The 16,712-nt window shown below is 37.4% G+C and overlaps 1 protein-coding gene across 1 annotated transcript in view; it reads right to left on the bottom strand.

Annotated features, from left to right (window-relative positions):
- Nucleotides 1-16,712, bottom strand: part of LRRC1 (leucine rich repeat containing 1) — a 111,297-nt gene that overhangs the window by 26,119 nt on the left and 68,466 nt on the right. The window contains exons 7-9 of the mRNA XM_075202510.1: nucleotides 11,560-11,634; nucleotides 7,790-7,934; nucleotides 5,392-5,510 (exon numbers count right to left, since the gene is read on the bottom strand). Coding sequence (XP_075058611.1) covers nucleotides 5,392-5,510; nucleotides 7,790-7,934; nucleotides 11,560-11,634 — 339 coding nt within the window. The remainder of the gene's footprint in view (nucleotides 1-5,391; nucleotides 5,511-7,789; nucleotides 7,935-11,559; nucleotides 11,635-16,712) is intronic.

Raw genomic sequence — 16,712 nt, 5'->3', positions numbered from 1 at the left:
CAGGTGGGACAAAATTTATAATTTACTCATTGTGAAGCAAGAACTTGGTGTAGACTAGGTTACAAAAAAACAAGAATAAAGTATTAGTTTATGCGAAATTATTTTTTTTGGTCATGGGTGAGACATCAATGTGTCATGGGTGGGACACAGTGCAAATTAATTCTCAGTAACACCCATTTTATGTAAGTAAAACAAAAACAGTGCACTTCTATTGCTATACAATAATTTTTTGTCATTTAACATGTTACTCTTATTACAAATATTACCGTTTGAGTAAAGATTTTTTTGGTTTTTACATTCCACTTTTAACCATGTTCAAACACATCTACCATAGCGGAAAATTTCCTAAGAATACTGCCTCTCACCTTTTTTAAGAAGTGATGTAAGTAACACTGATCAAAATTTACAAAATTAATATAATTTTCATTTCTTTTGAAGATATTTCCATTTTTCCCAACAATCTTCAAAACATTATTTTCACTGAACTGTCATCTTCACAGGAGCTCTGTGTAGTGAGCAGTCTTTCTAGAAGATGTTGTGCACTGCACCAGCAAAAGTGTCCCTGCTGTTACATGGGCAACTTCAAGTGGCTGTATTTCAATAACTTCCAGTCTGGAGGCACGATCTTCAGGACGATCAGGTTCACTTGGGAGATTCACATTCGCAGTTTGAAAACTTTGATTGTTGTGTACACTTTTCAGTCTGGGCACAAAATGTTCAAAGTCTGTTTGTCATGGCCCTGCAGATAGTATAGAGACTGTAATCCATCAATACCAATTACAGCTTTCCATCTTTGATCAAGCATTTCCTTGTTTTCTTCAATCTCCTCAGAAATGACACATATGATTTCAACATTTTTCACTGATGAGCCGAGTGGGCTGTTGAAACAAAGTCTTAAGAATTGTCAACCTGAAATCTGCACTGTTTTACTCAGCTCCACGCAGCACATTTTACTACGGCTCTTATCCCATCAACCATCTCCTTGCCATGGGATGTGGCAAAGTACCACCACTGTTCCTCCACACCGAAGTCTTCTTTCATAAAACAATGGTCGACATCGTAAATCTATTCTTAAATTGGGCTGCTGCCCCCTCGGAAAATATCTTGATGTTTAGTAAATTGAACTCACTTTTCAATGAAGCTACAATTCTTTTCAGGTAGGCAAATAATGCATACTTGTCGTGGGTAAGACAATCACTGATCCTTGCAAAGGTACATTTTTTTTCCCTTGAAAGCCATGCACAGGTAGTAAATATAGTGACCGGATTGTGGTTCCAATGCACTGACTGTATTTCATCTTCATTCACTGCAGAGAAGTTTTCTGCAAAATCAATTTGGAGCACAGACTCACCTTCCTCTAGATTTTCAATCAGGTCAGTGAATGTTTGAGACTGAATTCTTTTAACAAAAACATGATTTTTGAATCGAAGTAACTGTGAATTTATCTCAGCAATACCATCTTCAAATGAACCTTCAGTCTCAACTAGTTTGGGGCGACAATCAATTTTATTCCATTTCTTCCAGCTAATGTTGCTAGAAGTGTCTACATCATCAGAAATTAATGTTCAGAGATCTGTAGTTCAGCCTCTATATTTACCTGTCATGCATTCTTCATTTTTTTGGATCACAACAAACAAATTCAAGCAGTTGACTTGTTTCTTTGGTAAAGTTCATATCTTGTTTGCAGATTGTTTGACAATGTACATGAAGTGTGCATGATATTTACACACACACACACAAACGGTGTGTGGCATTTCACACGTAAGTATAACATGCTTGGAACGCAACTCATAGAACTTGGAAAGTTTAAAGCAGGCCTGTCCAACCTGCGGCCCTCCAGATGTGAAACTACAAGTGCCAGCATGCCCTTTCAGCTATCAACAGGTTGTCTACTGGCAAAGCATGCTGGGGCTTGTAGTTTCACAACACCTGGAGGGCCGCAGGTTGGACAGGCCAGATTTAGAGTTGGAAAACAAAGACTGGTGATGTTCCAGTCAATTTGTCACAGGTGGGACAGTTTAAAAAATATTACAATCTCGATAGTCCAACTGTATATTTAAACAAGTTAACCCGTGCATGATACTCATGCATTCTAGTCAAATCAAGCTACTTAAGGTGTTAAAAAGGTTCTTGTCATGCATTTGGGCCTAGCCCAGGCCTCCTCAGGGGAAGAGCGTTACTTCCCGACGCAAGCGCCCTTTTTTAACGTGGTTTTGTCCACATGTCACCACCTCATCATTTTTCTCCATCACCTCATCCTTCATCAAGCTACTTAAGGTGTTAAAAACTCCCCACTGTCACCCCCGGCAACCACCAACCACTCCCAACTGTCACTTCTCCTTCAAGAAATATATAGGTCAGTGTATAACTCTGCACAGCAGGTGGCGCTGCAGCTTGGGTTTTTTTTTTCCACACACGTCACTAGGCATTTATATAGTAGATTATTGATTTTTTTTAAATAATGAAGTTAAACAAAGGCTTACTTCTAACCAACTGTACACTTAACCTCAAAACCATTATCTCACTACAAAAAAAAAATTGTCCTGCCCATGACAAAAAACATACAAAAGTACTCTGTTTTTGTAAGTTAAATACTATACATATACTAGCTGTTCAAACAAATTCTCATATGAATCTTGAAGTAAACACTTTAAATAGCATCCTGACACACCAAGAAATTGCAGAACCTAAACAGCTGATGCATATGTAATGGTGGCAACTTTGGAAACAAAACTTCTTCAGTAGACAGCTACCAACATATGAATGTCTGCCATGATTTAAAACAATAAATGATGCAGCAAAATTATTTTTCTTTCATGGAATTTTAAATTAAGGTATTTATTAACAAAATAATAAAAAATTGAACCTTGATATTGATCCTGAAAAAACAATGGTCGGGTTCAACTTCTCATTGAATACCCCATCTATAGATAACAGTCAGCCAGTTAGCTTTAAAATGGAGCCCAATTTCTTGCAGCAAAGTGGAAAGTAATATGCTATCAAGAATTAATCTGAAAAACAACTAGACCGATAAAAAAATGGAACTGCACATTTTACACTAAAACAATAAGTTTGACTTCTAAATGATCATATTTAGGCTTTTGATTGCAACACTCCACAGATACTGCATTTACTAAGGTTGTCAATGATTTGATCACTGATAAAACTAAAGGCAATTACGCTCTTCTAATTATCCTGGATCTCTCTACTGCATTTGATCACACTTTTCTTATATAAACGCTACAATCCCTATGTCTTCAAGACACTGTCCAATCTTGGTTCTCATTCAGCCTATCTAATAGCTCTTTCAGTATTAATATTTCTGGATTCACCTCTGCTCCGCTTCCCTTATCAGTTAGAGTACCACAAGGCTCAGTACTAGGTCCACTGCTGCTCTCGATCTATATCACTTCTCTTGGAAAACTAATAAGTTCCTTTGGATTTCAGTATCCTATCTACGCTGATACACAAATTTATATATCCTCTCCGGATCTCTTGCCATTTGTGTAGTACCACGTTACGGACTGTCTTTCTGCCATTTCATATTGGATGGCCTCTCGCCAACTAAAACTCAATCTTTCAAAGACAGAGCTAATAATATTCCCACCCACCAACAGAAATTACCTTCCTGATTCTTCTATTTCTGTTGACAACATGACCATAAATTCCACCCCCCAAACTCAATGCCTTGGTGTGATTCTTAACTCAGAACTATCCTTTGTTCCCCACATCAACATTATATTTACATTGGTTACATGTTTTTTTAACCAAATCCAATCTAACATACAAGGCCATCATAATATCTACTAAATCGACATCTCTGTTCTGTACAAGATCTAAGTCTCTCATCCACTCTAACATGCTACCATTCCTGGTTACAGGACTGTTTCCAGTCTGCACCCACTTTCTGGAATTGCAGCCGCACAATAAGACTTTCCTCTCCTCTTCAATCCTTCAAGTGTTCTTTTAAAACCCACCTCTTCGGGCAAGCTTATAATATTCCTCAACCACCCTCTTAACCTCCCTAGGTTACCCTATTACCACCTTTTAAATACTTCACACAAGACTACAACCCTCTGAGCCCATGACCAACATTGCTCTGTGATTGCATCATATGACCCACTAGGCATTCTAACTCTGCATTCTGGCTGGACCAAAATGCACTATGCGGAACATGATGCCTTGCATCAGACCCCCATTGTCCTATAGATTGTAAGCTTGCAAGCAGGGCCCTCTTACCTCTCTGTCTCTGTATTACACAATATTGTTTTATTCCTGTGTTTGTTCCAAATTGTAAAACGCTACAGAATTTGTTGGCACTATATAAATAAATGATGATTATGATATACAGGCACATTACACTACAATACCTACCTTCCTTTATGTGCAATACAGCCCCTTCCTGGTGGCTAGTATAAAATACAGATGACTTTCATGGTGGCTTGTGTACTCATTTCCCGCGTGGTGCTCGTAAGTAAAATTCTTTGTTACCAGGGTCCAGGAGCTGTTATCAGCCTCTATTATTATTGGGTAATCAATTTGAGTTTATTGGAGTACAGAAAGCAAATCTGTTTAATGTCTAAAGCTGTGCCATGAGATGTTGCCAAGTGTGCCGCGGTGCAATGCCGGCAACAGGAGAAAAAGCACCAGATTTATGGCGGCACATGCGTCATACTATGGTTAAAAGGAAGACCTTGTCTTAAGGAAATAATTTCACCATAACAAATATTTTCTTTGTAAAATATTTTAGTGAAATAGAGAGTTCATTATTATTATTGTTACGGGGGTGACACTTCTGAATGTATCGCAAACGTGTGACATTCCCACAAGCGGTAATTCCTGATTATATATACATCTATCTATATCTTTTGGTGTGCAGTGGTATTTCTGGGGAGCGCTTAGGTGTGCCCGAGGGCGAGAAAAGCTTAAAGTTCAAATCCTAGCCAATGTATGAATATACACGGTTATACATTGGGAACGGAGTTCTCAAACAAAGTCCATAAATACACAAACAATAGAGGTTACACTGTGGTAGCATATATCCTATACATCTAAATGAAGCGAGCTGCTATTTTGCCAAGTGCAATTTCAGATTCTGAGAGAGAGAAAAAAAATCGATAATGACAGTGGTGACCTATAATCCATTTGTGTCCTCAAAGGACACTGTGTGAATTGAACATAGCCTTTAACAAGCACTAGGATTTCTGCCAGAGAATATTAGATCATACACACACTTGTTGGTTGTTTATGGACAGACAGCACATGTACAAGTAAGCAACAGAAATTTAGATGGCAATTATAAACATGCATCAGCTGCCCATTTTATGCATTGCAAGCACAATTAAACAAAAGGCCAAAGAAATGCAGATGTCATATGCTACATGCACTCACCAACAGTTGATTCTCTGTAAGTACCAGTTCAGTAAGGCTCTCACATTCTCCAATGCATTCAGTCAGCTGCATGAGATGATTCTGGTCCACTTTAAGTATTGACAGATTCCTCAATTTCCCTATCAACAGCAAATATGCACTTCAGATTTCAGAAGAGCTGTCCACATTAAATGATGCACTAGCTTATATAAAAAGAGATCTTAAATCTATAACATTTTGGCAGCTGTAGTGCACATACTATTAATGTTGTACTAGCCTGACAGCATTAAAAGTACTTCCATTTACTCTAAACACTTACTGATAATTTATGGATGCACATTTTTTTTTTTTTTTACAAAAAAACATGTCAATGTTATAAATGCAATATTATAAAATTGCAACAGGTAATTGCATTTCCCAAATAAGCTCTGGATAATTTGGTGCATTAATCCCTTGTGCGAGTACTGTGGGAATTGTCTATTAACACTCTTACTTATATTCTCCTTACATTGCATACACTTGGAATTTTTTATTTTCCTCCGGATTACGTTTGTGCTTAATTGATCTCAATACATTTAGTCAACTATTTACTGATAATTGTTTCTAAACAGATACATATTATTGGCTGAATATTTATTGGGGCTGTATATTAAATTAACAGTGTCATATGAGCATTGCATTAAGCCTTTTTTTATATATTGGTTGGGACTTGTGGTATGTTATACATATTCATTATATATTTTAATTGAATAAACTGAACCTTTTATGTACTTTCTGTAATTTGTAATTGTATATTTAATCACTTTAATATCAAGGTATAATATATTTTTGCATTTAGGTACTTCCATTATTGTCTATATTACCCATTTGCTGCAGTTTCAGAATCCCCCATTCTTTTACTAGCTGCAAATTTGCATAATGCCATTATACATTTTTCTATTATTATTTTTAAGGTAATTAGTGTCTTCTTAGGGTTACTGAATTCCAAAAATCCACATTTGTTGGGGGATGAACAACACAAATAAATTATTCCATGGATAGTATTTTGCTTAATAGATGTATTAGATTCTGTATACAAAATAACTCCTACCTGTTTTTCACTCAACACTTCACAGAAAGGGTAAAATAAAACTACTAACATTGGTTTTCATTTTCAATATTTGTTGGGGGGAAATTTGTGGCCAACTGATAAATCATACAGTCACACTCAATTATCAAACAATAAAATGAATGCACTGCAGCTAGCATAACCAGGCAAGCAAAAATAACAAATATTTGAAGCACATTCCAGTACAGCAATAGTGTTGATACATAGAGTAACACTGCTACATAAATGCCTGTAATTCTAAACAGAAAATGAAAACACTTATATAGAATGTCCACTGCTTGATGCACCAATAACTTCTTAAATTTCTGATTGTTCGTTGGGTTTTAAAAACCTAGATCATTCATGTGAAAACCTACCATTAGTGTATGTCAAGGTGATGAGATTTACAAAACACGCATTGGTGGTCAGGCCAAAGAACAGGTGCAGTCAATAACATCAGCCATTGACTGTTTCACTAATTTTACTGTCAAATGCATTAACAGGATTTATAAATCAACTCCATGCCAGAGGTCAGCCAGCTATAATGGCTCTCACCCACCCCCCTACTTATTTGAGAGCACCTGCAACTTGCTGCATACTTAAGGCACACAATATTTATTTTCAGTTTGTAGAGATGCATGTAAACTAACATTTAATTCACAGTCTACGTCTTTACCCATCTTCTGTAAAAATGTATTACCAAGTCTGAGATACATACATACACACATATACATACACATACATACACACAAATACACACACTGGTCTCGGAGATGTTATGACCAGAAGACACTAAGTGCCAATAAGATTTCAGTCAGTGGCAGAGGACTGTTTCTTTATTACTTTACCTTGGTCTGTAACAGCACATGAGCAGAAGCACGCAGTTTAAGAAGCCCATTTAGTTGATGCATTACTTTATTTACATCTTACTGATCATTCTAACATAGGGTTTCCCAAACCCAGTCCTCAGGGCTCCCCAACAGTGCAGGTTTTCAGGATCACATGTGACATAATTAGGACCACCTGTGGATCTGTTACACTGTGTCAGTCAGTAATGAACACACCTGTGCTCCAGCAAGGAGATTGGGAAAACCTGCACTGTTAGGGAGCCCTGAGGACTGGGTTTGGGAAAACCTGTTCTAATACATGAAGTTTATTAACCACACAGCCTGCATCATGGGACACTGTAAAACGAAGGAAATCCTTATATTCACTTCTGTTCACTGTCGGATAAAAGCAGCACACCTTATACATGTTACAGACACCCGTTTGTATCTGCCCTGAAGTTACTAAGCCAATTCTAGTAAAATAGTTATTAACATTTTTTCTTACCAACGCCATCAGGTAAAACCTCAATTAAGTTCTGTGACACAAGTAGATCTGTTAAGGAAGTCAAGCCGCTGATCTCCTCAGGAAGTCTTTCCAGTTTATTCTCCGACACATCCAAACAGAGCAAATTTTTCAGACTTCCTATTTCCTGCATGACAATTAATAAAACAAGTCTAAACAAACATTAAAAGAGCTACAATCTATATACTACGTTTTGAATATCAATCTAACAAAACAAATATACATATTCTTCTGTGTTTTGGTTTCAAAATACAGTCTAATGTTGTCTTGGCTGACTGTCAGGCCTATTTAAAGTCTTTTTGGGTGTGTCCTATAGGCTAGCCCTTGTTAGATGTAAGCACTTATACTTGGGAGGCACCGGATTTTAACTGCATTTTAGTGGTATATGAAACATATGTTAGTGTAGGCTCTGAATACAATGAAGTACCCATTATGCTGGAATGCAAGCTTAAATGTTTTGAACAAAATATGATCCAATACCTAATGCTTTCAATTTGATAGATACACATACTTTATATGTACTGGTAAGTAAAGCGCTGACAACGGTCTTTTAGTTTGTAAGGCATTTATATTACCATGCACAGGGCCTGATCAACCATTAAGCTGATCAGGCGGCAGACCGGTGCACTGGGTTTTCGGGGGACTGGATCCAGCTGCAGCCTGGGGTGCTGGGTCACTATGCAGACAGACAGGCCGACAGCAAATCCAATGCAGTCAGCTGCCAGGCATGGAGCGCTTAGTCAGGCCTAGCAAGATTACAACACCCCACGAGAGTTGACTAAGATTTCTCCGCCTCCGGACTGACAGGCAGCTAATAGCAAGCGGATTTGCTGTCAGGTTGCATGTCATGTAGAAGACAGACAGCTGCGACAAGGTAAGTGAACGGGTTGGGGTGGGGAATAGCTGCAGGGTGAACGGGAGGGGGGGTTGAGGTAAAGTAAAAGGCTGCGGTGGGGAATGGAAACAACGGCTGTGGGGGGTGGGCTGCTGGCAGATAATTAAGTGGATGCGGGGGGGGGAAATAATAAAATGGCTAAGGGGTATATTAAAAAAAATAAAAAATAGAGCAGCTCTTGGAAAGGGCAGGGCATAATCTCTGTATTGTGTAACAGATGCTCTCTGTGGTCTCAGCGGTCAAAAGAATACTAAATACTAGTGAGATGGAACAGGTAGAGGTTTGTATTTGATTATAGCTCTTTGACCACAAATGTTCATATATCGCCTATATATGCCTGTACTATGGGGTAGTTGTATCTGGCCATAGTGGAGTAATGTGCTTGAACAAAAGAGCCTAATCATTCAGGGTTGGTTACCATTTTGCATTATAATACAATTTCTACATTTTCAAAACATGACCTCAACTTTCCGGAAGCCAGCTAGACGACAACAAAGCTGAAAGAACAAGCAAAAGAGAAGAGCAAGAACAGGTAAGGGAGAATGGCACAACCTGTCTAAATTTGACTGCTGGAGGATAGTCCTGAATACTCATATTCAGGAGTAATCTTATATGCCTATATATTGGGGATAGGGGTTTTGGGATGCACGGGTATATTAGCCTAGGCCAGCCAGTACCCTTAAATCAGGCCCTGGTCATGCCTCTGGTACCGTGTACCAGAGGCATGACCAGGGCCTGTGATGTGGTCGAAGTGGAAATTTAGAAGTTGCGGTATGGAAAATATAATGAGAAGTGAATGGAATTTGATCATTTTACAGTCAAAGCAGTGGTGGCCGTATGGCATACTACCATATATACACCCCTACTTTGACCACTGTGCATATGGGCTGTTAGCCTGTTCATTATAGCAGCTGAGCCAGTTGATCAAGCAGAGCTACATTTCATTTTAAGCTCTGAAGTCTGTTTTGCTCCCTAGACTCTTATTGGTATTGTGTGATTTTTGTTACATTTGTGTCGGAAATGTAGTAATACTGCAAGCTCCAACACCCTGGGAATCCTATAAGAATGTTAGAGCTATAAATAGAAAATCTTAAGGGTCCTTCTATAAACTGTTAAAACATTCTAAGGGTGGTGCTGTTAAGTTGGAATTCCAGTTGCATGTTTAGTATTTTTCTAAGTGTATAGAAACTGCAATAAAAATATATATTTTTTTTAGATGTCCTTCTATTGTTCTTTATACAATTTTTTTCTGGTATCTATACATTTTGAACGTGTAATGAAAAGTGCATTGTGAAGGGAGTGAATGTACAAGTATATTAATACACAAGTGGGAGCAGTGCCACCTAAAAAGATTAGGTTTTTTAAACAACAATAATTGCTAAGAGCTAACATTGTAAGGTGCCTAATATATCTGCAGCTTTAAAATTAACAGGTACTGTGCCTGTTACTAAACAAATAAAGAAAATAAAAACTCATCAGAGCCTCTGATGAAAAAGCCCCAAAAAAGGCAAAGAAACGAGTCATGACACCAGCGCATACAGATCTCTTGAGACATCCGTTTGTTTAATACAGACTACACAGAAACTCTGTTTGCATGGAATCAGCATGATCTAAGAATTTATTTTCAAACTTTAAAAGCATATTGAAGGTCATCTTACAGATTACCATAAGGTACAGTGAGTATCATATGCTGCAGAAACGAAGATTTACAGCATATTTAAATTGTGCTTATTGTTTATTCCTCTTTATATGAAGGATAAAATTGCAGCAATTTCCACTTGAATTACTACTATTTGGGAAGTACGGTTTTTTTCTCACCTTCAGTTTGATTGCCTTAGGGCTCACTATAGGAATTGAATATTCCAACATTTGGAGAACTGTGGTTAATATGCTGATTACATATAAAATTACCTATAAAATAAGTGAATTGTGCTTACAAAAGGTTTTTGTAAATGCATGTTTGTCCTATTTTCATGGGGTCACAACAAAAGCAATCTGTCTGCAAAATAAAGTGTGATATTAAGCACTGTTTGATCAATCTTTTTGGAAGACAAAGCACAAAATAAAAAAAAACCTATATGGCAATCTGTAACTTACTATAAAAAATATGGACAATATAAGTCAAATAGGTCTTCTATCCAGATATACAACATAAGAGGGTGAGTAATGTGCCATTATACAGGGCATATCCTTATGTATCCCATATGCATTGTAAGCTTGCGAGCAGGGCCTTCTTACCTCTGTCTGAATTACCCAGTATTGTTTTATTACTGTATATGTTCCCAATTGTAAAACCCTAGAGAATTTGATGGCACTATATAAATAAATGGTTGAGGATGATGATATTTCTCAATAGGTGTTATTTCTTATAACACATGGGTAGAAGTTTTTGACAAAGAAATTAAACATTTTATTATTTATTTTACTATTCAACCAAACTATGATCGGTAAACCTATTTATTTCCATTTTTAATGGGAGAAAGCAAAGCATGTTCTTTTAGTTGCAGCATACAATTTCTGTGATGTGATCTCATTGCTGTATTTGTCACATGACATGTCCAGCTGATATGTGTGCACCAAGGCTACTTGAACGAACCATATTTACAGGTACGCTACATTGAGCAAGCAGAACCAATTTGGTACAACAAGGCACATATGTATTTAATGTCACACGTCTACCACCTCTACTTAAATTTTAATTATAGTAGAGTTAGTTATACAATTTGGTTGAATGCATCATTGTTAATCCCTTTTCAGAATTGACTACTCAAGAGCACATTTCACTACTGGATGGATTGAGCAAAGGGTATGTTTCAATGGCTACAATACAACATTCTTTGTATAAATAGAAACATACCAGAGGTAGTTCTGCCAGTTGATTTCCATCCAACCAGAGGTCCTTTAGTTTATGTAATGATCCAATGGATTCTGGCTGTAATCCCCCCCAAAAAAAGAAAGAAAAAAAAAGAAGAATTATCTTTAGTTTGTTTTAGTTCATAAGGAAAGTTGCACATTCATTCCAGCATATTTTAATGAAAATAATAATGCACAACTTCTAAAATGAGCCACAAGTATTGTAAATATGTGTAGAACTACCGTAATCCAGGTATAAAATACAAACAGATTAATACAGTTGAGCGACTAGACTTTTAAATCTTATGACATAATAGCTTCACATTAAAAAACACTTTCGCAACAGTTACCAGTATAGTTTTTTCAACTATGTCCTGTAAAACCAAATATAATATGAACTTGCCTAGATTGGGAAGGGGTGGGTTTGCTAAGGTCAGGTTATCATCAATATCAAAAATCCCTACTCACTGGGGTGGTATTGCTTTCCCAAGATACCTTTCAAGACAGCTCAGCCAGGTTTCCAGCTTTTCTATTTGAATGGCGGGAACAGGAATGAACGGTTAGGCTTTATTATTGATGTGGAATAAAGTCATCTCAAAAGAACTGTTCAAGGGAACATCGATCTCAATGTTAACCATTTTGAATATAGACTTCTGCATGTCATCCGACCCCTGGAGTCTTGGGGTGTACACACTGGGCTCGAAAGATAAGTTTAGCCTTTAACTATCTTTAAACTGTTAGATTAACTATTTTATAAAACCAGGAAACATACAGATCATACAAAGCCATCAGCTAGGTTTTGAGGAGTACGCAATGGCTCTAATTAGTCAATGGCATGTTCTAGTAATAGAAGATTATGCCCTGATAAACTAATAAGCATGTTGGTGGCGGTTAAACCATAGTTTTCTTATTAATGTTGTTCAATACACAGGCTGTTTCTTCCAAAGCCCATTAACAATCTTTAATAACTATTTGCCACTTATTTTGTGACTGTTATATGTTCATTTGCTAATCAAACAAGTCTTACAATATACAAACTTATAGGGCAGTGTTGGCTAACTTGTGACACTCCAGGTGTTGCGAAATTACAAGCCCCAGCATGCTTTGCCAGCTGTTAGTTATCTACTGGCAAAGCATGCTGGTGCTTGTAGTTTCACAGGTTAGCAAACACTGTTATAGGGTGACCAGGCTATGCTTAATTGCAATATATGAATATTTTTGATTACACTTACTTAAGATAAAATACAACATTGGAGTGTCGAGGCGTATGATAGGGAAGTCAAGAGTTGCCATTGGGTAAAGCTGTGCTTATTGTTTGGGGATCAGGAATTCCAATCTAATGATCCAACTAATAAGCAAACACTCACATCAGAACTCAAAAGCTCAGGATTTTAGATTGCTATAAATTCTAGTTTGCAATGAGCTATGTAAAATGTTGCTGCATATAAAGAAACCTGGAAGTTTGTTTACAAAACATCTAGGATATTGTTTGTTTTTGTAATCCATGGGGGTGGGAAGATTCAATGGAGGACCCTCTACTGACCCCTATTCACTGAACATGAATGAAAAGAGTGGGTGACATCCCCTGTCACTCCAGACCGCAGGCGCAAGCCGAAGTGTGTGTGGATCATTGGAACCAATAGGTTAATCACTTATTAAATACATATTAGCACCACCTGTGGATCTTTCAAAATGTGTCAGTCAGTAATGATCACACCTGTGCTCCAGAAAACAGATATGGAAAACATGCACTGTTAGGGGTACTTTAGGTCCAGGGTCTGAAAACACCATCCTAGAGGACTGATGTTGGACACCTCTGCACTACAAGTATGTTTTCTTTGTGACTAAGTAACCATTTATAAAAAACCGTGCAATGAAAACAGTACACTATATTTTTTGGATCTACATTTGAAAAGAGCCCCGTTTTCTATTCATAAAGATGTTTTTGACGGCACGCCTGACAAACGATAATGATAATGTATTGTAACTCACTAAGAATGCCTATTGGAAACTCCTGCATTTGTTTTCACGGGAGGAGTAATTAAATCTAGAAATCCCTCCAACAGTGAAGAAACAATCTGAGGGTGTGAAAAGCAAACAGCCAGACTGTAGGTGGCAACAACCCCCTCCTTTATGAGTCACACTGCTCATTATATTTATTTGTATTATTATTAAAATAGTGATACAGGAAAACATCTGATGCTGTCATTGCAAAATTAATACTGAATAGTATTAAGAGAGAGAAAAAACATATACATAATTTACACACATTTCCTCTCTGGAAAGTCAATTAACAAGTAGCATATTGTTTGGCTGCAAATTTATACTTTAGAATGGGAATCAGCAATCACATTCATATGTAAGCTATCGCCTCACCCCAGTAGGTCATCACATAAAAAGTTGTGGCTTACATCATGGCAGCTAACAAAACAAAACCATGCCTTGTGTCTAATTGTCTGCCTTGTGTTTCTGCTCTTGTTTATAAGCAGTTTAAAAATATATGTACTGTTCACAGGTAAAGCACAATATTCCTGCTGTATTTCAATGACCTATTCTATAGTATTACAGCCTTATTCTTATCCATTACATTGTAAATGTTTACCAAGTTCATCCAAATGTCTCTATTTCACAATTATATAAAACATACTTGCCAACATTATGTTGGCCGGGTCCAGGAGTTCCTGGGGGGCACGAGGGGATGGGGGCTCTGCGAATCGTGTCATTTTGGCCCCGTCCCCAGTGACGTAATGCCTGTTTGGGGTCTTTTTACAGTGGTAAACAAAGCATCACTGGGAGCAGGCCAAAATGAAGTGATTCGCAAACCCCCGGCTCCTTCGCCCGTTCATGCCGGCTCTAATTTAGTTAAGTGAGCAGATGCGGTAGAATCGCCAGCTCTCCCAGGATTCCGGGAGACCTACCCGGAATGTGGGAGTCTCCCGGACATTCCGGCAGAGTTGGCATGTATGTTATATAAGTCAATATGACATAGAATAAAATATATATTCTAGCAAGTATAATGTAGATTTTAGTGAAACTCATCAAGTTAACCCACAGCATGAATCTTTCAAAAGTACACTAGTGGGACATAAAGTTTGAGACCCCTTGGTTAATTTAATACTAGACATAATATAACAAATAATAGTCCCAGTAACTGAGGACAAAGTCTCAAATAGTTCATCTAGTCGGCTCACTCTATAATCTGCCACTTTGGACCTATAATTCCCAACTTCTCCATTCCCTTTCCCTAATGCATGCCTGCCTCTATCTCACCTCTTTGACCAGTCTCTTTCCACTGGCAAAAACCTATGTTCCTTTACACACACGTCATCAATGTTAAATAAACTTTCTATCTCTTGACCCAAGACCAAGGTATGGGACATTGAAAGAAAACATTGGTTGTATGGATGTTTTAAACATTGGTTACAAAACATTGTTTAGTCCTAAACATTGGTTCTAGAACAGATGTTAACCAATGTTTCTATATTTTCTAAGTAAACTTCCTATTTAAACATATAATACACCAATACAGTGAGGATGTGCGTGTGTTTCTGTGGCTCTCTAACTGTAAAGAAGTGATAATTGGAGCTGCATCCTTTTTGTGTTCGCTTACTTATATATAGATATATAAAGTGACCGGATGCACAAAAAATATATATGAGCAACCCATTATCTGACATTGCCCACCATCTAAGCTTACCATCTGCATATATTAAGTTTGTCATAGTGTGTCTGTTACAATCGTTATCAACTGTGAGCAACTGTATATATGTATATATCATCTGTTACAACTAGTTCTGAAATAAAACCAACAAATTGATTAAGTCTAAAAGATTCATGTGGTTTAACAGTTATCCCCAACGCCCCTGACACCTAATGCATATAACAGCACAAGTGCCCTGATAATGCAGCAGGAGTCATTTTAGGAATGAGGTCTTGTGTAACACCGCAGACATACGGAGGACCCAAACATAGGTAGGAAAAGACGCACCCATCAAGAGACTACTCATGACATATCTCAAGATGCCACTATCTCAAAAATAGTAGCATTTGCACCAATCACATCAGGCATAAAAAGTGTTTATACTTATGCCCCACAATAGTGTAGAGATGTAGCTTGACAGTGTTAATAGTGAATGATTAAGCCGCAATAAGCTATTTGTCTATACTGATCTGGGTGTGGTGGAAAAATTTAGGGTATTTGGCCAGTACACCTAGATCATATGTGTAGACACTGGATTAATATTTCATTACTCATTTCCATTTTAAAAGGGTGTTTCCACACTTATGGACCACCCTGTAAAATGTAATTAGATACAAAACACCTCCATATCTGTTGTTTATACTCTCTCTTTAGGAATTAAATGGGAGTCTTCTATTCTGCAGTAGTCCAAATGTAGTCGATTAATAGGAATAGACTATCGCAACTTGATACAATATAGGCGTGATGTAAGTGATTTAAGTACCATAAGTGGGAGGAGTCAAATAAATAGCCAATGAGAAGCAGCTAAATAATGCCGCTGAAAGTCATCATAAACATTGTGCATTGTTGTACAGACCTTAACTGCAAGATAAACGCCTGCTAAAAGGTGCATCTGTGGATTCATTAGAGTACAATTATGTTGCTATTATGTAAAACCCTCATCATACTGAGTCTACATTTACCCAGCCCTCTGCATCCTCGTTCTGCCTTTCCAGATAAGGGGATGCCCAAAAATGCATATATGAACAATGCATATGCAGTTTTGGTGCACATGCACAAAACCAAAATGTATATATCTTATGCAAAAAATAATTGATGTATGCCCAAGTCTAAATGAGGCCCATAGTGAGAGACAAATTGGCAAAGATGTTTTAAAGAAATGCACTGTGTGACTTTGTGGATTCACACAGATGCAGGGCTGTGATGTCATGATAACTGAAATTATTGCATTCTCAATTTTTGGGCTGAATCAGATCACATGTGGACACTGTCCTAAAAATGTGGGAACGACATTCCACAGAGGTTGTAGAATTGAATTGCCCCTTGGGGTTTAGCAAAATTTAAGTTAAGTGTAGTCATGTGGATAAGTTCAACAAAAGCATATCACTTATTTACTTGCCTAAAGAGGACTCTAGGCAAAGCAAATTGGAGTACATAAAAAAAAAAATCTATACATA

Source organism: Mixophyes fleayi, chromosome 3 (assembly GCF_038048845.1).
Source record: "Mixophyes fleayi isolate aMixFle1 chromosome 3, aMixFle1.hap1, whole genome shotgun sequence".
NCBI classification, from domain to species: Eukaryota; Metazoa; Chordata; class Amphibia; order Anura; family Limnodynastidae; genus Mixophyes; species Mixophyes fleayi.
The sequence above is the reverse complement of the archived record's forward strand: the minus strand, read 5'-3'. Positions and strand labels throughout refer to the sequence as shown.